General features: G+C 43.3%; 1 protein-coding gene across 1 annotated transcript in view; it reads right to left on the reverse strand.

Annotated features, from left to right (window-relative positions):
* MYO1D (myosin ID) overlaps window positions 1-23,550 on the reverse strand; it is a 178,913-nt gene that overhangs the window by 65,777 nt on the left and 89,586 nt on the right. The window contains exon 21 of the mRNA XM_015564134.1: window positions 8,664-8,818. Within this exon, the coding sequence (XP_015419620.1) occupies window positions 8,664-8,818 (155 nt within the window). The remainder of the gene's footprint in view (window positions 1-8,663; window positions 8,819-23,550) is intronic.

The raw sequence follows: 23,550 nt of genomic DNA on the forward strand, positions 1-23,550 counted from the left end.
GGGGTGCTCCCTTTTTCCCTTATGCCATAGCCTTCCCTCACCACCCCCTCTGGGGTGGGCTTCTCCTAACTTTGTTTTGCCTCCATTATCTTGTAAGAATTCATGTTCCTTTTCTTTGGCACTTGTCTGGATGACCACCCTTCAGAGAAATGAGAGCTAGACGGAGGGTCGGGAAACAATTCCCCCTACAGACTCTGGAATTCCCAGGACGATTCACTGCCCAGCCACCTCCAGTGGCAGTCAGTCCACAGCGTTCCGTGTGCCCACAGCCGTGGAAAAGAAAATAGGGCTTTTCACAAGGAAGGCTCCTTCTTTCAAAGGCAAGGTTAACAGCAAGGGAGCATTTTCTGTTTTGGTTTGTGGTCAATCAATGCCCTCCTCTGAGAGACAGTTGACAACAGCAGGGGAGCCGGAACCAGGCAGACAGGAACCTCAAAGCCACAAAAAGCCTTACATTTGGTTCCTTTTTACCTACGAAAGGGAATCCACTAATAGAATCTGGGAACAAAACTGCAATAAATTTAGCTCACTGCTCGGGAGATCAGGGGAGTCAGGTGGAAGGAGAGGAAGCGTGTCAAAGCATCTATCTTCCCCAGAACTGACAAGCTTGCTGCTCCGCCCTATTTGCTATTAACGGATGGCAAGGTTTTTTGTTTTTTTAAAAAAATATATTTTTTTTATTTCAAGGAGGAAGGGAGAGGGAGAGAGAGAGAAACATCAATGATGAGATAGAATCATTGATTGGCTTCCCCCTGCACGGCCCCTACTGGGGATTGAGCCCGCAACCTGGGCATGTGCCCTTGACCACAACTGAACCCGGGACCCTTCAGTCCGCAGGCTGGTGCTCTATCCACTGAACCAAACTGGCTAGGGCCAGATGGCAAGTTTTTAAAACCACGAGGATTTATATTTAAAGGAACCTGGGTCTCCTGACCTTCTTATGCCTCCACCCAGGGTGGAAGCCACATTTAGGAACATGCATTAAAGTCACCGGCCAAGGCCTTCCGAGGACAGCTGTGACTTCCTAACTCTCATCTTTCATAAAAGGTGAAAAGGCTTTCTAAAGAGCACAAAACCCTAAAGAAAACTCTGTACTACATATCAAGGACACCTCACGCACTGCTCTGGATAAGAAACGACCTCGATTGGACTGAAGGATATGAGGGGTAGTCCCCGTGCCTATGAAATGGCTTCTGTGAACCAATACTCAGATTTTCTCGATCTGATGAACACTGGCTCTGATTTGTGACTGGCTCTCTTTTAAAAAGGACATGTGACTTCGCCTGGAGACAAGGTGGAGGGTCTAACAATTAATCAAGGTTTGTCAGGAGCCCAGATGTTTCGTTTTATGCCTTTCCTTCTGCTGAAGGTGTTCTTTCAGGCGTGAGTTCTGCTCTCCTGAACGGACGGCTATCACTGATCTAACCACAAGACTGACTTTATTTCCCAAGGATTCACAGTCCAGTCGCAAAGCAGTGAACATGACTTAGCTCCCACTAGTGACAGCTGGAAAGAGCGTCCAAATAAGAATTCCAACAGATGGAACCTTCAAGAATCAGAAACCAGTTTCAAAGAGACCCTAGAGTTAGCCAAGAGCGTTGGGTTCGGTTCTGGCCAGGGCACATGCCTGGGTTGTGGGCTCAATCCCCAGTAGGGGGCATGCAGAAGACAGCCAATCAATAGTTCTCTCTCATCATCCATGTTCTATTTCTCTCTCCCTTCCTCTCCAAAATCAATTAAACAAAATGTTTAGGTTTACAAAACAGAGGAAATGGTAGGCAGAAATTGTATATAAGAATGCAGCAGAATACGGCTTCTGTAAAACAAGTTACTCGGTAAGAAATATTTCCCTTTGCCCGGGTTGGTGTGGCTCAGTTGGTTGGGCACTGCCCCATGCACTGAAAGGTTGCCAGTTCAATTCCCGGTCAGGGCGCATGCCTGGGTTTCAGGCTCCATCCCCGGTAGGGGGTGTGCTAGAGGCAGCAGGTAGATGTTCCACTCTCACATCAAGTTTCTCCTCACTCTCTCCCTTCCTCTAACAAAATCAATGGAAAATACTCTCAGGTGAGGATTAAACAAACAAACAAACAAAGAAACAAAAAACCCAACAAAAACAACAACAGTGCTTAGAATGAGCGATGGCTCTTTCTGGGACAAGCAAAAGTAGTAAACAGGATCTTGGTCCTATATAATTTTATCTGTCGAGTCTCATCTAATTTCTAATCTCCACCCCTCCTTTTCTCTGAAACTCAGCCCATTCACTCCTCACGCCCCACACTGTGGGTCAAGCCCGCAAAACAGGCTTGTGCCCTGACCAGAAATTGAACTGTGACCTCCTGGTTCATAGGTTGACGGTCAACCACTGAGTCATGCCGGCCAGGCCCAACAGACAATCTTTTTTTTTCTTTCATTTTTAAAAAAATATATTTTATTGTTTTACAGAGAGGAAGGGAGAGGGAGAAAGAGTTAGAAATATCCATGAGTGAGAAACATCCATCAGCTGCCTCCTGCACACCCCCTATTGGGGATGTACCCGCAACCAAGGTACATGCCCTTGACCGGAATCGAACCTGGGACCCTTGAGTCCGCAGGCTGACGCTCTATCCACTGAGCCAAACTGGTCAGGGCCCAACAGATATTCTTAAACTCTTTTCATATCAGCTCTATTTTCTCCAATACCAGCTGTGTCATTTCCACACTTTAAGGTTGAATTATATTCTTTAATATCTTTACTTACTTTATGCAGTGAACTTTTTAATTTCTCAACCAGCCCCTCTTCATCTCGGTCTGTCATGTGATCTTTGGTATTCTCCGATGCTGTCTTGAATTTTATTTAGAATGCAGACAGCTTCTACAATGTGGATTTCCTGTGATAGTCCCTTTCAGAAACAGGCTTTACTCTTCCTTTTAAGTCTACAGCCTGCACCTTTCTCACTGCTACTTTTTTTTCTTTCTAGGCCTCATAACTAAGGAGACGTCTCTTCAGTCCTGGGGTTCTCACACAAAAGGGGCGTGTGGATTCTTCTGGGTTTCTTCTTACAGCCCATCTCTTTGCAGTTAGAATCCATTTCTCAGCTTTCAACCTGGAGAGCTGGCTCATGAGCACAGCCTCTAGTTGTGGTTTTGAAGCCTTTTACTTACTATGAAGCTGCTGATCTGAGAAGTCCCTCCATCTTGCTTCCTTGTCAGCTTAATGACAAGGAGAGTCTGGAATTATTTCTAGTTCTTTAGTTTTTTTTTTTTTTTCAAAAAGGAAATGAAAAACTGCAACCCCTAGCATACAACATACCCATGGCTCTTCAAGTCTATAGCTCTTGTAGCGACTGCTTTAATATCTTAAAATACCTATTCACTTCTGTCCCTAGATGTATTACATCAACACAAGACGAGGTATTCATAAAGGGGAGGAAACTGTAAGAGTTCTTTCATGCAGAAGGAGGACTGATTTACTACCATCTTTTGGGGGGCAAGATACACATTATCGGTGGGGAAGGACTAGAAGTATTCCACGGCCAGTGGGCCCCATCGGCCGGCTTCGGTATTCAACCATTGTCCACTGAGAGCTTTCCGAGTGCCCGGCACTGACCTGAACACTATGGAAACTACAGTGAACAACAGAAATAAAGTCCTTGCTAAGATGGGGCTTATATTCTAGGTGGAACATATGTGATAAAGAAACAAATAGGTAAGGGTGCAGCATCAGATGGAGCTGGGCATGTGGGAAAAGGGAGCAGGGCAGAGGGCAGGGAGTGCTGGTGGGAACTGCTATGCTCTACAGGACGTTTAGGGACGGCCTGATGAGGTGACCTGTGAGCGGAGGCGAAGGACGTCCTCTCAGGGGACCTCTTTCTGAGTGCCAAGAACTATGGACTTGAAGAGCCACGGGTATGTTGTATGCTAGGGGGGACCTCTGCTCCCCTTTCTATGGAAAGTTAGCACCTCTTTCTGTGTTTTCATGTGTACCTCTACTGGGAGGCAGAGGAGGGTGAATTGCTGTCACCATAAATCAGATGCCTTCAATAATTACAATTTTAGCCCAGCTGGTGTGGCTCAGTGGTTGAGCATTGATCTACGAACCAGAAGATCATGGTTTGATTCCTGATCAGGGCACATGCCCGGGTTGTGGCCTTGATCCCCAGTGAGGGGTGTGCAGGAGGCAGCCGATCAATGATTCTCTCTCATCATTGATGTTTCTCTCTCTCTCCTTCCCCCTTCCTCTCTGAAATCAATAAAAATATATTTTTTTAAAAAGAAAAAAATTATAATTTTAAATGGTTCAAATACCCCATTAAGGAGATGGACCATAATTTAATGAACCAAACCTCTACCGTTGGCTGCTTACATTATTTTCAGCCTATCCTTATTTTACTTCTATATTTTCAGCTGGAATTTAAACTATGATTAGTAGCCAGGTATTTAAGGAGAGCAGTTTGGGACTACAGATCGAGGGCTGTGGAAACCTGCATTCAGGGTCAGGGACAGAGGAGCGGAGACCCACATGGCAGCGGCAGGAAGTGGGAGAGAGCAGCGGTGCTGGGGGCGGGGGGAGCAGACGGGGAGGGGACAGGAGCAGAGGCCTTTGGGAGGTGCCTCCCTCCTCTGCTTCCTCCGCTGCTGGCCAGGAAACCTCTTCTCCCCTGACCTCTGTATTCTCCCGGCTGCAACCAATGGCCGGCGTATTGATCTGCGTCTACCCGTGAGTTAAAAAGAACATTAGCAAAATATAACAGAGAAACAGGTCAAGTGTTCAGTTAAACTCAGTAACGGGGCTCCTTTCATTAAGCAGATATTCAGGAAACTGCCTGCGAAAAACAAGAAGCAGATGGCACTGACTTCTGGCTTTCCTCCACAGACACAGAATAGGAAAAATAAGTTCCAATGCCCGAGACAGGAGCTATGCTGAGGTGTCCAGCATCCAGACAGGCAAATGCCTGGGCAGCTGCAGAAGGCAGATGGGTCCTTTGACAGCCGAATATCACAGTTTCTGGTGACTCCCTCGTTAGGGCAGCCAGTGTCAGCCCATCTGGTTGCTAATGGGCAGGAAAGCTCATTACCAGCAGGTAGTCACTGCTGGGATGCGATACAAAAGTCAAGCCAGCCATTTCACAACCTCTGCAAAGCACACTGGCCCGGCAAACCGCTGGCACGACCACCCCGGGAAGGAAACCCGCTCGGCTCCGCGTGCCGTGTACAATGGGACCATACAGAAGAGTGATATTCCAGGAGGCTTTACTTGGCTTTATATCAAGGTATTCGAACGCCATGCGACGGATCATTCAGTTAGAAAGCGCTTTTGTTCTCTGCTGCTTTTCTAAACAGGAAAGGAAAATAACCATGACTTTAAAGCCATCAATAATACGCTGCAAAATTAGCTGCCATTCGTTTATTATTAAAATGAAAAAAAATTCCGATAAGTAACATATATTTACTGCAAAACACTTACAGTGAAAATAAATCTCCCTCTTACCTCTTTGTCCCAGCACCCCATCTCCCCAATCCCTCTTCAGAGACAAACATTGTTACCCATTTCATGCATATTTTTCCAGAAATAGTGTATAATATACACAATCATATGTGTGTCCCAAAATATGTATACACACTTTTAATAATTATAAAGGCAGTGTTTATTAAAATACATTTCATTTTCAAAATGTAATAGAATCAGTTGTTAAAGTGTATATATATATATTTTTGGCACTATATATACTCACTCTGTGTGTGTGTGTGTGTGTGTGTGTGTGTGTATACGTAGACACACAAGTACATACCCTTATTGTTATATTTAAAACAAACAGAGGCATATCAAAGGCTCTGAGAATTACTGCAGTAAAGAAACCTATTTAACTTCATTAACATATCCTAAATGTGTTTACTTATAAGGAGTATTAAATTTTATCAAGTAGTATTTTTGGGGTTTTTTGAGAACTATTATAAATGAATAGATTAATACACCTTTCTAATGGATAGCCACCCTAATATTCTTAGAGTACAGCCTCACTGGTCGTGATACATTTTTCTTTTAAAAAACTCTTAGATCTGATTTTTGGGCATTTTATTTAGGATTAAAAAAAAATCTCTGCACTGACATGAGATTGGACTACAATTTTCTTTTCTTGTATTATCTTTACCTGTTTTGGATATAGTGTTGTGCTGGTCTAAACTCGTTTCCGAACTTCTTACTTATATCTCTCTGAAACTTGGCAGAAATTTCGCTCATAGACTTTATGTCCCAATCCTTGTCCTTTATAATTTTTCAAGACAATGACCCCTTTTCACATCTAGTCTATCAATAGCATGTTTTATTTTGAGCCCTTTCCTCATAACTTCTAACTAGAGAAGTTCTCGGAATGTACTTTAAGGAAATTATCTGAAAGATAAAGGATTGATCTGAAATTAAATCCATCTCTCCTTTGGATTTCCATAATTAACCCACAGATAAATATGATTCTGTGCCACCTCCTTATGCTTGTAAAACACAATCTGTTTCTCGAAGTCAAACCAATGACATGATAGTTGACAATAAAGGAAAGTAGAAAAAAAATTAACCTTTCCTTAAGAAGAAGTCAATAGCAAGTTGATGACTCTAACTCTCAGTCAAAATGCCAAGCCTGAATTTTCTGGGGGCAGGAAGGAGGGTTTTGATCTCTTATTGGTATTTGACCTCTTAATTCATAGGTCAAAAATCTATTTATATAAAAGGCTAATATGCAAAGTGTCCCCTCAGGAGTTCGATCACTCACTATGACCACCAGGGGGCGGCGTGGAACATGGTGGGCAACCAATGGCGGTGGCGGGGCCTGAGGGAGCGAGGGAAGGAAGAGGCAGGGAGGCGGGAAACCTGATCGGCCTTGATTGCCAGCCAGGCCTAGAGAACCTACCCGTGCACAAAACTATAAAAAAAAAAAAAAATCAAACAACTCAACAACCTTTTCTTTCTTCCATTTATAACTTTTAAAGACACTCAAAAATCTTACATATACAGGGTGGGGCAAAAGTAGGTTAACAGTAATGAGTACAGAGTTTATTCTTGCATTATTTATTTATTATTATTGTATTATTTTCTAAATGAACAACTGTTAACCTGCTTTTGTCCCCCCACCCCCAACCGTATTAAAGATTTGAGGGAATGCAACTAGAGATACATTTGAGAATTCATATGCTGGGGAAAGGAAGCAATGATGGATTCAAGGACCAGATTCACATGAAAACATGTAGAGGCATGTACCAGGGGTTGGAATTTGCTAAACAAGATCCAGATTGAGCAAAAATACTTCAATTCCCCAGCAAAAACTACTTATTAGTACAGGCATCCAAATTAAAATCCCTTTAATTGTCCATCTTTTGCCATAACGAAATATTAGGAGGAAAATGAGCCTGCTTATTTGAGTTATAAATTTTATTGTAGAGATGCCTTCTCCATCCTAAACTCTTCAGTATTCCCCTTAGCTTTATGACTATTTGGTAGATGAAAGGGAGTTTTTCAAAGGTCCATATGTTTATTATTATTTTTTGATATTTCCTTATTTAGATTATTTTCCCCCCAGATAATCATTGAATGTTATTTTAGTCATAGCATTAAGAAGCATTTAACTGTATAAGATACTTAAAGGTCTACTTTGATCTCGAATACAAGCTTTAATGACATAAAAGAAATGGTCTTTGCAGCCCACTTCTAAAATTATACTCCATACATTTACCAATGAAAGTTAATACAGCAGAATTAGACGTGTGGACATCGGATTGTAAATATGCCTTTGTTTAGACAAAGAAGTTATGTCTAAATGGAAGAATGAACAATCCTCATAAGGAATACTCGGTTCCTTCTGACAACTCAGGAAACGTCTTTTAGGAGGAAAAGGAACGGGACATTGGGCTCATGTCTCAGTTGCCGAGCTTTGAGGAACGGCCTCCCAGCATCAGTGTGGTGGGAAGGTAGAGACAGTTGCCACCGTGGGAAGAACACCTGACTTTGGAGTTAGCGAAGCACCCACCCTAAATACCCCATGGCTTCCTCTGGGAAGAAAAACGCCTCTAAAACAACTCCAATAAAGAACCAGACAACACCACTCCCTGATTAAAATGGCCACTTCACTGGTCCCCATCACCCTCAGGATCAACTCCCTGTTTATATTTCTCACGTCATTGTCACAACACACACACACACACACACACACCCAGATACATCGACGATTTACTATGAAGTTCTCAGAAGATGCCATGTCCCATCACAACGCCACATTCCTGACGAGGTTACTGCCTCTCTCAGGGATTCCTTCAGTTGTCATGGACCTACATGTCCCTCTAAACCTACCTTCTACTTGGTTTATACTCACAGTAGACACATTTGGGATAAGCGAGAAGCTGCGACAAAAAGTCATTTTTCTATCTTTTTTGATTTAATTACATTTGGATTGGCAGTGACGAAATCACCGTTAGGGAACCCTCTTGTTGGTAGAGCCGGAGGATGGAAAAGTAAAGGTCATTCCTAGTCTTGAAACTGAGCCCGGATGCTCATTTTGCCTTCTGGGAAACAGGTGATTTAAGTGGTCTTTATGAAGGAAAAGAGCTCAGTACACTAAAATTGGCACACGAGTTCAGTGAGAATCATGATTAAAGAGTTCACATATTTGAAACTTGTCGTAGTAACAGAAATCAAACGTTACCTCTTGAAATGATTCACCAGGACTCCAACAAGTTCTCCGATTCGGTTCTCGTGGGTCGGCTGTTTGCTGAAGAGGCAGACGATGAGGTCCTTGTTGTCTTTCGTATGGAACACCACAAGCTGGTCCTTTCCATTGGAGACGCTCAGGCCCGTCAACTGCGAAGAGACAAATATGGAAAACGATTAGGTTGGTTCTCAAAGGAACACATTTAAAAATACATCTTGTAATTTAATAATATATTTTTTGGTCAGCATCCCGGATGACTTTAATTTTTGTCAAGTTTCATGGAACAAGCAGATGGAAGGCAATAATAAAGAATGAAAGTTAATAAAATTGAAAACAGAAAAATAATCGAAAAAAAATCAATGAAACAAAGAGCTGATCCTTTCAAAAGATCAATAAAATTGCTAAACCTCTAGTCTGAAAGAATAAAAGGAAGAAGATCTAATTACCAATATGTGGAATGAAAGAGGGGATGAATATAACTACAGACCACCCAAACCAAGTAATTCTTTGAAAGCTACAAGCTACCAAGACTCACCCCAAAAGAAATAGATAACCTGAATACTGCTATATCTATTAAAGGAGTTAAATTTATAGTTAAAGATCTTTTGAAAAAGAAAATTCCAGGTTCAGATGTTCCCACTGGTGAATTCAACCAAATGTTTAAAAAAGAAATAACACCGATTCTCCATGTCTCTTTTTAAAAACAGGAGGGGAGGGAATGCTTCCTAATTCATCTATGAGGCCTGCACTATCCTGGTTCCAAACACAGACAAAGGCAGTAACAAGAAAACCACAAACCAATATCCGATATCCTTCATGAACATGGAGGTAAGAATGGCCAATAAAATATTAGCAAATCGAATCCAATAATGCACAGAAACAATAACCCCTGACCATGTGGCGTTGATCTAAGAAATGCAAAGCTAGTGCAGTATTTAAAAATCACTCAATGTAATCCACCATAGCAATGGGATAAAAAAGAAAGCTACAGGGTCCTATCAATCGATGCATAAAAAGCACGTTACAAGTCAACATCCATTCATGATAAAAATCTCGCAGCAAACCGGATTAGAAGAAGACTTAGACCAGTGGTCGGCAAACCGGCTCGAGAGCCACATGCGGCTCTTTGGCCCCTTGAGTGTGGCTCTCCGACAAAATACCGACTTCTGTGCATGGGCCACGAAGTTTCAATCGCACTGTACGTGCGTGCCCGCATGTGGTATTTTGTGGAAGAGCCACACTCAAGGGGCCAAAGAGACGCATGTGGCTCTTGAGCCGCAGTTTGCCAACCACTGACTTAGACTGATCAATGACATCTACAAAAATACCACCGCTAATATCATACTAGCCATCAGGAAACTGTAGATTATAACTACCATGTGATATAATCACAACCTAGCAGAATGGCACAAGTGAAAACAAAACAAATATGAAATAGCAACAACAAAAAGGTGACACCACCAAGTGCTGGCGAGGACGCAGGACCATGGGAATTCTCACACAGTGTTGGTGGAAAATTAAAATGGCACAGTCTCTGGGAAACCAGTTTAGCAGTTACTCAAAAAGTTAAGCATAGAATTACCATGTGACCCAGCAATCCCACTCCTAGGCATTTATTCTAAAGAAATAAAACCTTATGTTCACACAAAAGCTTATCCATGAATGTTAATAGCAACTCTATTCATAATCCTCCAAACTGGAAACAATTGAAATATCCATCAATAGGTGAATGGATAAACATCTTTGTTTGATGTTTATTGATATATCTTTACAATGCTCATTGATTCATCTATGCATTGGAATGCTATTCAGCAGTAACAAGGAATGAACTAATGATATACATGATTGATATCAATAACATGGATGTTTCAAAGGCATTTTGCTGAGCCAAGCAGTCAGTCTCATAAAGTTACTGCAGGACTCTGCTTAAGTGATGGTGTCTGGAAGACAGAACTCTAAGGGTGGAAAACAGATTAGTGGTTGTCATGGTGTGGGATCGGGGGAGTCAGATACACGGGTTTTGGGGGTGATGGATGACTCTGCATCCTGACTGTGGTGGCTGTTACACAAATCTATGCATGTGTCAAGACCCATAAACCTGTATACTGTCACTACTACCAAAAGCCAACCTTACTTATTACGTGTAAGTATAAAAAACATAGATCCCTGATTGTTTGACTCCTAGATATTCTATTTTGGTCAGCAAAGCAAAAACCAGAGTGATTTCTCATTCTGTGGTTTGTTCTTCAATTGCAGAAAATACCAAAGTGCCACCTCCTGGCCGCCACAGGTGCTGTCAGCTTTGTTTGGCAATCAGCACTGTCAGGGTACCCACTGGGGGCAATGCAGAGGGCCAGGCTGCCGGGGAAGGAGGAGGCGGGGGGGCCTTAAGAGGCTGAAGGTATAGCCCCTGATCTAGGGGGATTCATAACTCAGTGGAAAAGACGAATATCAAACAACGTTAACAGTTCACACATTTGGAAGGCCACTGAGTTCCAAGCCCACACTTTACAGATAAGGAAACTGAGGCGCAATGAGGTTAGTTGATAAGCTGTATAAGTAAGTATTCCTAAACACCAAGTGAATACATTTTCATAGGAGGTGAGCTTTTTGATTGTTTTTAAAGAATGCCAGGGTTAGTGCTTAATGGAAAGAAGAGAAAATATTCAAGGAGTTAGAAGTCAGTGCACAAATCTATGTAGATCCTGGGCTTTCTGAGGCCACTGGCAAGAGAATAAATCAATCTTTCTGCCACTTAGATGTATCCCATCCAGCTGATTTTTAGGCGATTAAATTAAAAGTATAATTTCCATTTTAAAAAACATTTTATGTCGGTGGTGCTTCACTCTCATTTGATTATCTCATACACAAAATTCAAAATTGAATTTATGTGGCACTTCGCTGGAGAGCTTGATTAAAATTTAATAAAATGAGAATTCTAACAGCAGTAGCCCTGCCAGCATGTCCCAGGAGCATCAGCTGCAGGGGTTCAAGGACAGTCAGCAGTGAACGCCCAGGGCATCCAGAGAGAGGTGCTGTCTGGGCCAGCGGGGAGGAGCTGCTGACTCTTATCCCAGCCACCCTCCCACCTCGGAGTGTGGACTTCCCTATGCCAGCCTGTCTGGGTGGCTTTATACCGCTGTCCATGGGAATTCTTCATGTGTTGGCTCAGGCCAGAGGAAAAAACAGCACCTCCTATCTCCTGTTACAACAAATAAAGATGAAGCCCCTGCCATCGCCAAGGCAGGACAAACAGCATCTACAATGTCTCCTTTTGTTCTGGGAGACAGGATGGAAAGTGGGGAAAAGCAGTGGAGTAAGGGATGACCTGGATTAAAAAAAATGTTTTTATTGGTTTCAGAGAGAGGAAGGGAGAGGGAGAGAGACACAGAAACATCAAAGATGAGAATCATTGATTGGCTGCCTCCACACCCCTCACCGGGGATCGAGCCTGCCACCTGGGCATGGTCCCTGACTGGGAATTGAACCCTGACCTCTTGGTTCATAGGTAAATGCTCAACCACTGAGCCACACCAGCTGGGCATAACCTGGATGTTAACCCCAATTCAGCCAGGTGATCCTGAGTCATTTAACTTCCTGGGCACCTCTCTCCTTTTCTGCAAAACAAAGATCACACCAGATGCCTGGTCTACCTTAGAAAAGTGTGGTGAGGATCAAAAAGCAGCAACTCAGGGTATAAAAAGGTAAATAAGCAAAACCCCTCTGCTTTACGGGTTTTCACACTCAAATCAAAAAGAGGAGGGGATAGCAGTATCTGAAAACTTCATGCTTGCACCATGGGAAGGAAAGGTATTGTGCGGAAATACACTGGTTAGGGAAGGGGTCACTTCCTCAGTTATCTCTGAGCAGCCACAACACGCAAATATTTCTCTGAACAGAAGTGAAACTCCTTATCAAGGCTTTTACCAATTAATCGCCTTATTTCTCATCATCTGTGGGCTCTCAATGCTATGATAAATCCAAGACTACTTCCTCTTTGGCATTGAAGCTTTGGGACTCTCTGAGGATAACCTTGACCTCAGTTCTCAGAGCCTCCTCATTCAGGAGGACCTATCAGTGAGCACAACTGGGCCGTTCGGAAGCAAGGGGCCACGCTAGGATTCGGCAGATGCCCTCCTTTGCCATGGAGTAAGTGCAAGAAAGCAGAGAGAACCAGAAAAGAATCCTGACTTTGCATTCTCATCTATGAAACAAGGGTGAAACAGACCAATATAAGGAGGTGAAGTAATTCTGAAACATAAATATGACAAATTGACAATACAATGGAAGCAGTAAGGGACAGAATAGATACTGCAGAAAATCAAAGAAGAGTTGAATGAAATTTCTCAATGTCAAAGATTTGAGTCTTTAGATAGGAGCCACAGGTACCAGCCCAACTTAATTAACAGAGAATCACATGGAGATGTAGCCCAGAGGAAGTTTTGAGTTTCTAGAATACAGGGAGAGAAATCTTCAAGTTTCTAGGCATAGAAAGTAAGTTATCTACACAGGAAAATAACATTCAGGTTTAAATACTTTTTAAAAAAGTTGCTCCTTCTCTTTGAAAATGTAGGAAGAAGAGAGGAAAAAAACATTAATTTTGTCATTATTCATAGAAGGATGTAAGTAAATCTGATCTATTCTTGGTATTGATTAAGAGAGATCAGTTTAAACATTTAATAGTAACCATTATTAGAATTAAAAAGAATGTATAAGTTTATAATATTTAGTAAAAAGCAAATAAATAAAATGTGACCGCCCGGTCTGTGTGGCTCAGTGGTTGAGTGTGGACCATGCATCAAGAGGTCACCGGTTCAACTCCCATTCAGGGCACATGCTCAGGTTGCAGGCTCTATCCCCAGTAGGGAGCATGCAGGAGGCAGCCAATCAATGTTTTTCTCTCATTGATGTTTCTATCTGTCTTTCCCTTTCCCTTCCTCTCTCTCTCAAATCAATAAAAGCATATTTTAAAAAACTTGATCAACATTGCAACTCGAAAAAAGAAATAGCAAGGAATAATTAAAAAGCATTTACATAACATTATTAAATTGAAGAAAAAAATCATCAGTTTCTGTAAGAAGTGCAAAAGGGATACAATTGCTTTATTGGATAAAGAAGGTTCACAGATTAGGCCAAAAGCAAAATTTAACTATATGCTGTTAAAGATGCACCTAAAACAAAGACACAGCAGATAAAAAATGAAAGGACAAAGATGTACCAGAAAGAAAGTTGGGGTGGGAATAATAAAGTAAAATCCAAGGCAAAAACCACATGACAGACTAACAGTGAAATAAAACCTATTACACAAAATATGGGCCATGAGCAGTCACCAAAAAATTGTCTGAAAGCCAGGATATTGACTTTATTATAAACAAGCACCTAGTTAGGAGACTAGTACTATTGATTGATATTATTCAGGTCAATGAAAGTAACTGTAATCAACAGACTAAAGGGCTAAGTTTACATCTTTGATTGACAAGGGCTTTCAACTCTGGATTTTAACAGCTGCGTGAAAGCAACGTGGTAAAACTCTTTAACAAGTTTCCAAGCTAAGCCATCTCAACTGCACCGAACAAATATCATCTCCACACTGAACTTCCACTTCGTCTGCATATTCTACACCCTGACAGGGATTAAGGACACCAACAAGCAGGAAATTTACAACCTAGATAACGTTCTCATCACAAATGAACGTCGCACTTTACCAAATCACATATAAACTACTTTGGAGAGGAAGCTTCTTAATTCAAATGCTGGGTCCTAATAGTCAAGTTATTATTTTACAAAGCTAATTGTTTTACTAATCGAATTGCGTTTTATATTAATCCATTTTAAATTTCCTTTTCTCTCTCTCTTAAAATACCAACCTAATTAAGTTGCTTTCCCAATTGAAATTTTTTTTGCGCTTTGTTGCAAGTAAGTACCTGATTTGTGGCATGCGAGTTTGTTTTCTTCTACTTTAGATTAAATTTGCCAAATTCCTTACGAGAAAGGTGGTTAGAACCTACCAGTTCATGGGTATCAGCCCAATGGTGAATTGTTTTCTTTTTTGAAAAAAACAAAACAAAAACCCCAAGAAACCAACAAACAAACAAAAAAACCCCATTCCAGACAGGCAGGCCTATTGGAGGTCTCTCTCCAAAAATACCTGGCAGTTTGATTTCATGGGTTTGTCTTCTTGCAACCTGGAGTCCAGGGATTTCACGCAAAGTTGAACTTTAATTCCAGAAATACGGCTCTGAGGAAATAGCTCAAGAAATCACTTCAACGAGTTTTAATACCAAGCCATCCAGTGGCACTGAGCGAAGTCTCCTCTGAGTCGCCCCGCACTTTATGCTTTCATATATTGCAACTATCAATATGTCTGCCTGTAAGAGGCCGACTCCCTTTTAATTACACCTTCATATTTACTGTTGTGGGCTTGGGGGACAGATCATCAGACCCATTGCAAGGATGCATGAAGCAAGACAAACGGCCCAACAGGGCGCTCCTTTAGAAGGAGCGTGCAAAATTTAGTGTATAAACCTCGCCATCTCTATTTGGACGATCCAGAAGATATAAAATACCCCCCCATTTATGTCCTACTTATCACCTCCGGTTGACTTCGCCAATGGCTATCAACTCTGGCTGCGTCACAGAATCACTGGGGACGCTCTGATTTATTTGGTCTGGGATCTGGCTGGGCATCTGTACTTTTAAAAAGCTCCCCAAGTGATTCTAATCGAACACAACCACCGATTTAGATAAAACTACCAAATAACTGGGTCCTAACAGTTAGATTATTATTTTACAAAGCTAATTGTTTTACTAATTGAACTGCGTTTTATATTATCCAATTAAAATTTATTTTTTTTCCTCTCTCTTAAAATACCAAACTAATTAAGTTGCTTTCCTAATTGGTCTTTCAATTGAATTTTTTAAAAACCATACAAATGAATAATCCTCTCAATGTAAAAAGATTATTCACTCAATTTTTAAGTTTCCTTCCCTTACCATATGTTTGTCAACAAGCTGAATACGTGCATGCTAATGCCTCTCTCTTCTAGGGAGCATGAGCGATCTTCGATTGTAACCGGCTCATTTTGGGTATTGTGCTATCAGACTCTGGATCCAGTGAAAATTGTCCATTTTTGCAGGTTCTTAATACACATGGATCAGTCGGGGAAGGAGGAAGCAATGCTTTACTGCTGGTGGGAGGCGCCTGGGAACCACCAAGACGGGGTAGAAGCCTGGGCTTCTCCCTCAGCCTCCCCTGGTGCTGTTCATCGGAGAGGGGATACCCCCCTTCCCTGGGGTGGGGCCAGGAAGTCCAGGCTCCCCTGTGGGCCCTCTGACACCACACCGTGGGGCCTGGGAGGGGTGCCTCTTTATTCCTGGGTAAGGAATAAAGGTTTAGGCCAGTGGTCAGCAAACTCATTAGTCAACAGAGCCAAATATCAACAGTACAACGATTGAAATTTCTTTTGAGAGCCAAATTTTTTAAACTTAAACTATATAGGTAGGTACATTGTTATTAACTTAATTAGGGTACTCCTAAGGCTTAGGAAGAGCCATATTCAAGGGGCCAAAGAGCCGCATGTGGCTCGCGAGCAGCAGTTTGCCAACCAATGGTCTAGGCTCTCCCTTAGGCCCTAGCTGACTGCAATTGGGGGGCCGGCAATTTCCACCCCCTGGTGTTTTTCTGGAGAAGAGGATTTACTGACAAAAAGGTTTCTGTTCTGCGAGGCTGCCCATTTCCTGGTCCTTTGGCAAGCGAGAGCGAGCTTTTCTTGCCTGTGTGTATTGGTGTTTCTGTGTCGGGGCTTTGCCAGCTCCCAGTCCAGGGTATGGAGGAGGCCAAAGGAAACCTAGGGAGCTTCCGGGCATATTGCTTCATGGGTGTGCCCTGGGGTCCCTAGCTGTCCACCTTCTCTCCACCTGTCAGTCTTCCTACATAACACAATCAGTGTGTTCTATACTGTAACGTCCATTGTTTTTAGCTACCTTTAGGGAGAAGGAATGGGAGAAATGCATCCATCCCGTCTTGTCCAGAACAGCAAGTTCCCACTCTCCCTTCCAGATGACGTGTGCAAATGGTTAAGGAAAGCAGCTTTCTCCTTAGGGAGCTCCCAGCCTAGGAGCCAGGAGGCACACACCACAGGAGTGGACGACACAAGCCGCCTTGTGTGGGGAGAAGGGGCTGTAAGTTTCCCTCTTTAAAATACTGATGACTCTCACCCTAGCTGGTATGGCTCAACAGTTAGAGCATCGGCCTGCGGACTGAAAGGTCCCGGGTTCAGTTCCAGTCAGGGGCACATGCCCAGGTTGCGGGCTTGATCCCCAGTGGGGGGCATCCAGGAGGTAGCCGATTGGTGATTTTTTTCTCATCATTGATGTTTCTATTTCTCTCTCCCTCTCCCTTCCTCTCTGAAATCAATAAAAATATATTTTTAAAAAATAAAATACTGTCGACTCTCCAATGTGAATGTCAGGCTTAGACCTTTCTCTGGGCCTCCAGGTGGATAGACAGACAGGGGCCCCCTGGAGCGCCCATGGGACCACCCCTCTGGCCAAATGAAACTCACCTCCTTGCCCTCCACAGTCTCCACCTCAGGGCCCTATTTCAACGAAGGGCCACCAGTTACACTGCGTCCCAAGCCCAAAGAGTTCTCTTCAATCCCCCCACTCACCCATCCCCAACTGGGCGGCAGCACAGGGCAGGCAGGGCACAGGCTTGGGGCCACCCTGCCTGGGCCCATTCTGGGCACTGCCACTCAATGCCCATGGGTAAACCTGATCTGTGCTCCGTGCATCAGATTCTTCACCGTAAATGGGATTAATATTACCCACCTCCTAGGGTAGATGAAAACATTATCTACATAAATGCATGTAGAACATGAAACTAGTGCCTGGCGCATAGAAAATCTTTTTGAAAAGTTAACTTTAAGAGTAATGCAATATGGCTTGACTCTTTTATCTCTGGTGCCATTGTTTCCATTGAGATGATTCTGAGACCCCCTGAAATGGTATTTATTTCACCAGCCTCTTCCCACTTCCGGCCATACTTTGTAATGCTGTCAGAATTAGCTTCCTAAGAAATAAACCTCACCATGCCACCTAAAATCTGTTGGTCTGGCCCAGTCAGTGTGGCTCAGTGGTTGAGTGTCAACCCATGATATGAACCAAGAGGTCCCCAGTTCGATTCCCAGTCAGAGCACAAGCCCGGGTTTTGGGCTTGATCTCCAGTAGGGGGCGTGCAGGAGGCAGCTGATCCATCGATGTTTCTCTCTCTATTCCTTTCCCTTCCCCTCTCTCTAAAAAAAAATCAATAAAAACACATTAAAAAAATTCTGTATTGTCCAAAACAGCTCTTCACACATCCCTTTAAGAATCTGAAAAAAGGCTACAGGTGCACAAGCATAGAAAAATGCACAAGTGTTTGCATGGACACATGAACCCCTGAAACTCTTCCTCAGTAGACTCACCTGGGGAGCTATAAAACATGCTGATGCTTAGGCCTACCTACAGAGATTTGATTTCATGGGCCTGGGGTGTGACCTGGGTATCAGAATAAAAAAACACACAAAACACCCCAGGCTAGTCCAATGTGCAGCCAAGGTTTGAGGACCTATGAGTTAGAAGCTACTAACATTTCTGACGTGGGTTTTAAAAGTAGAAACTAAATCATATCAAATTCAAATCCCCAAAGAATCCAGTTAGCAGGGAAAGCAGCACATTTCCCCTGGCCCACCTGAGACTGTGGTACCTTTTCCTACATGTTCCTTCTCTGAGACGAAGGCTGCAATTAAGAGAGAAACAGCTGTGCAAATGGAAGTACAATGTGGCAGCTGTCTTCAAGAGGCTGCTTTCCCCCTTTCTCCGACAGAAATGAAGCACATTTATGTTTTCTTTTTCCTTTTCTGTAGCCCAAGGGACCATGCTGGAGAGCCCTTGACCTGCGGGGCATGACCAGGACAGAAGCTAGTCTTGATGAAGCAGCTTCCTACAGGATCCCAGGGCCCAGAGGCCACTTGTTCTCAAAAGGTTAAGATGAAATATTTTAGAAAGCAGTTATTATGCTCAGAAAGACTTACGCAAATAAACGAAGGGAACGGGAGAGAGAAAAAGAGTGTTTTGTAGGCAACTCAGCTAGAAGGCTCCCTTGGGCCCTGGTGTGCAAAAAACCTGCCCTGGAGTCCTGCCCCAGTGGCTAACATCTGAGAACTGGTTTCTTCACTGATAAAAGGATATTTAACTTCCTGCACAGGATTCTTATAAAGATGGAGCGATCGTCTATTTAAGCCATCTAAAGCCTGGTATTGGGCATGCGACAAATACTACTCTTGTTATTTTTTTCCTCCTCCTCTTAAGATAGGATTTGACTCGTATGTGCTGCTTGTCATGGAGGGGAGGCAGCAGTAGGAGGTCACCGCTGCGGCTGTGGTTCGCAGGGCTCCGTTCCCTGTGAGCTTTGTGGCCTTGGGCGGATGCTGTATCTTTCTGAGGGACAGTTTCCCCTTGAGAGAGAGGTGCCTGTAATGTGCACCCACGTGGCCGCCACAGGCCTGTGCTATGAGGCCTGTGGGCAGAGACTGTGGGGTGCACACACTATTCTATCGCTACTGTGGGCAAACGCACAGCATGCCATCGGTGCTCAAAAGTGTTTACTGCATAAAAGGGGTTCTGTCTTGGCTTAGTGACATCTCTTTCTGCACACCCAGAGATCTTTTTTTTTTTTTTCGTGGTGGGGGGAGCTTAATCCTCACCTGAGGATATTTTTTCCATTGATTTTTAGAGAGTGGAAGGGAGGGGGAGACAGAGAAATATCGATGAGATAGAGACACATGGATGGATGAGTGGGAGAGACACAGAGAGAGAAACACGGATGTGAGAGAGAAACATTGATTGGTTGCCTCCTGCACCACACACCAACCAGGGCCAGGGATTGAGCCTGCAACTGAGGTTCTTGCCCTTGACCGGAATTGAACCTGGGACCCTTCAGTCTGCAGGCCAATGCTCTCTCCACTGTGCCAAACCGGCCAGGGCCGCAGAGGTCTTTTTATGTCCATGCCTCCATTTAGGGCTTTGTTTTAAAAGGACCTTGTTTCTAGGAAATCTGACCTCTGGATAAATATGTTGGTGTCATACTAATTTTCTTATACCTCAGCTTTTAAAAAGGCTTTGTGTTTCTTTAACAAGATAGCTTCTTAAAGGGGTCATAAATTAGCTCTAACACTTGTTCCTTTCAGACACTGGTTTGGTACAGCTTTTACATTTATAATTGAATTTCCAAGTACAGTACGGATGAAAATGGACTCTACCTCCTGCCGGGAAGTGCTGACTTCTGACATTATAAATCAGTTTGCCTAGTACTGTTTAACATAAACTGTGGTCTCTAACTGGTATGACAAAAGGCATTTACTTCTACACACATGTCAGGAAAACAATCAATCGCTTAGCTCTGGGATTCTCACTTCTTTCTCTCTTACCGAGAGAGAGAGAGAGAGAGAGAGAGAGAGAGAGAGAGAGAGAGAGAGAGAGAACAAGAAAAAGAGAAAGAGAACATGGCTAGACATTTTTCTTAGAAGTATTTAAACCCACATGGATCATTCAAATCCAATAATGAAATCGAATGCTAAATAAAAAATTAGAAGGATAGTGGGAAGATTGTCTCATTGCCAAAGCCATCAGAGCAAGAAGAGATTCTTAAAAAATTAAACTAAAACCTTAACATCTGCATCTTTAAAAATCATAGAGTTGGCACTTTCCCCCCTCAGAACAGGGGCTTCCGAATATCTAACGTTGGTAAGCGGCTCTCTTTGTTCTAACAGGCAAACATATGAACGTTTGCACCAGGTGTTCAAAACAACACAGCTTCCGGGACCTGCTGAGGATCAATTAGGAAGGTAAATTTATCACCTAAGCAAATAAATAAATAAACCCGAGTGCCACTCGGCGTCTAACATTAGGGGTTATCTCCTTTCCATTAAAGAGGACTAATAAATACAGTTTAAAGGCTCCAGGGAGGAGGGAGGGGAGAGGGCTGGCGCTCACCAGCTCAGGCAGGCAGTGCCAGACATCAGCTGACTGCTGCCCCCGAGATTACCATGGAAACACCTTCTCCTGCAACTGGGCCATGAGGGCAGGGTGTCTTAGAAATGGTGATGGGGAGCAGAGCTGGCGGCCCAGGGATTTCAGTAGGGTTCACCCCTGGACACATTACAAGGGAAATCCATCTTCCAAACGAAACACTATCTTTCTAGCAAGTCACGTCAGATAGAGTAATAAAGCCTGAAGCCCGGCATAATTACAGTCCATTCACTGCGACAACAGTCACATGGTTCAGATAAGCGTCTCTGTTCTCTCCCCAGCTTGCCTGGTGTTCTCCACAGAACGGAAGGATGTGTTTGTGTAATTAATTGGTGGCTTCCTTGGCCATTGAGCCCGGACTGATAAAAAAGGGACTATATCAAACAGCATTCCTGGGCAGAGCCAACCCATCGGGCACAGCTCTCCAACAAAAGGAGAAGGCGGGGTCCGGCTGAGGTCAGGTTAAATGCTTCAGTTTATGCCATTTCACTCGGAACCAGTGAACAGATTTCATGTTTACGCAAATTAAACTCAATCTTGGCAACCAGCTCCCCGGGTGCTGGCTGGGGTGAGCCCGTGTCCACACGGCTCCCGTGGCCGGAACGCGCGGATTCAAGCAGTGTGCGTTGGCCACGGGGTGCGACCTTCCTCGCCAATCTACCGTGATCTCCAGGGTGAATCCCAGAGTCAAAGGGGCAGCGACCCCAGTTTTGGATACAATATTGCTAGATGCGTGGTTTCCTGCCTGCCTTTGTTCTCCATATCAAGCCGAAGCAACCACAGTCTCCCTCCCAGCCCGCAAATCCTTCCAATTCTTATCCCACTAGCCCCTAAAGGTAAACATTTTGATGTTTCTGGACAACTGTATTGGAATTAATGCTTTAATCTGATATCACAGCTCACATATATAATGTAGCCAGTGACTCAGGGGGACGACACTAACGACAATGACACAGATTCCAGCTGGCAGAAGCCCTACCCATAACCAGGCAGTATTTGCACATGGGAAGTCTCTCTGTGGCTAATGAGGGGCCACCTATAACCCGAATGCTTCATTCTCAGGTTGTTGTTGACAATTATCTGACTAGACCATCTGCAAGAACAATGTTGACTGAAAATACTCTCCAAAACCTAGCGTGACTTCCCATTTTTATCTTTCCTGTGAAGAGTGACTGGAATCATTGTTCAATGATACACTGATAGAATACTTGTGCTAATGGGAGGGGGGAAAGGTGCCCAGTTTTTTTTTTAGTTATATTTTGCTTAGTTTTACAGAAAGATCAGCCTTTATCTCCTGAGCATAAAAGCCAGGCGCCGACTGAGTGTGGAGAGCTATGCTTTTAGTTAAAGATGAACTGCGATACCAGTGGGTGCTGAGTTATAGTTTAGAGTCATAGAAAAATACATGCTGCCGCCATACACCTGTCAGAACGGCTACGTTTTCACAAAGACTGAGAATACCAGTAACGATGAGGATGTGGAGCAACAGGAACTCTCATTAGCTGTTGGTGGGAGTGCAAAATGGCATGGTCTCTTGGGCAGACGATTTGGCAGTTCTTATAAAGCCAAACTTAGTGTGAGCTCACAACCTAGCAATTTTGCTCATAGCTACGTACCCAAATGATTTGAAAACGTGTGTCCATACAAAAACCTGCATGCGAATGCTTATAGCTGCTTTATTCAGAATTGCCAAACACTGGGAGCAACCAAGATGTCCTTCATTAGGCAGATGGACAGACTACGGGGTAGCCACACAACAGAGTATTACTCAGTGAAGAAAAAGAAACGAGGCATCAAGTCATGGAAAGACACGAAAGAACCTCAAATACCTACTGCTAAGTGACAGAAGCCAGTCTGCAAAGGCCATATGCTGTGGGAGTACAATTATAAGACATCCTAGAAAACGCACAACTAGAGAGAGTAACATGCTCAGTGGTGGTCACGAGTCCAGGGGCAAGAGAATGGTTGTAGAAATGTGTAAGAACTACCAGGCAGCCTATCCTCTCTAGCTACGTCAGGACCGACTATCATTATGGATGACTACAAGGGCCAGGGATTGAACCTGCAACCCAGGCACATGCCCTGGACCAGGAATGGAACCTGTAACCCTTTGGTCCATGGGACAATGCTCTAGCCACTCAGTGCAGCACTGTTTAGGGATGAATTTTGTTTTTTAAAAACAGGTGAACAAAAGACATTCTTTGAACGATTGAGGAAATGTGAGTTGTGTTGGGTATTAAATATTATGGAAACATTCATTTTTTAGATATGAAAAGAGTACCGTGGCAATGAAGGAGAATGCCCTATTCTTAGGAGAATGCACACAGGGCCATTTTAGAGGCAAAGTGTCATGAAAGAGAGAAAAAAAATATGGCAAAAAAACCCCCCAACACTTATAAGCTGCAGGGACAGGCGTAGCAGTGAACTCCGAGGGGGTAGAAAGTTCCCCAGGCAGGAAAGACACCTCTATCAAAGAGTCCCTTCATTCCTTCGCTTTCTCACTGAAGTAGAAACCATTTTTCTAAAGCCAACACCCTGTTGGTTTTTTATAAGTGAGGAATGGGTCATGTCTGTTTCTACTACACAAGGTCTAGAATAAAACACATCATCGATTTTAGAATTTTTAACGTTTGGTATGGAGGAGAGCAAGGAGTATGCTAGTGGTTCTCAACCTTCTGGCCCTTTAAATACAGTTCCTCATGTTGTGACCCAACCATAAAATTATTTTTGTTGCTACTTCATAACTGTAATGTTGCTACTGTTATGAATCATAATGTAAATATCTGATCTGCAGGATGGTCTTAGGTGACCC

Source organism: Myotis davidii, unplaced genomic scaffold (genome assembly GCF_000327345.1).
Source record: "Myotis davidii unplaced genomic scaffold, ASM32734v1 scaffold699, whole genome shotgun sequence".
Classification (NCBI taxonomy): Eukaryota; Metazoa; Chordata; class Mammalia; order Chiroptera; family Vespertilionidae; genus Myotis; species Myotis davidii.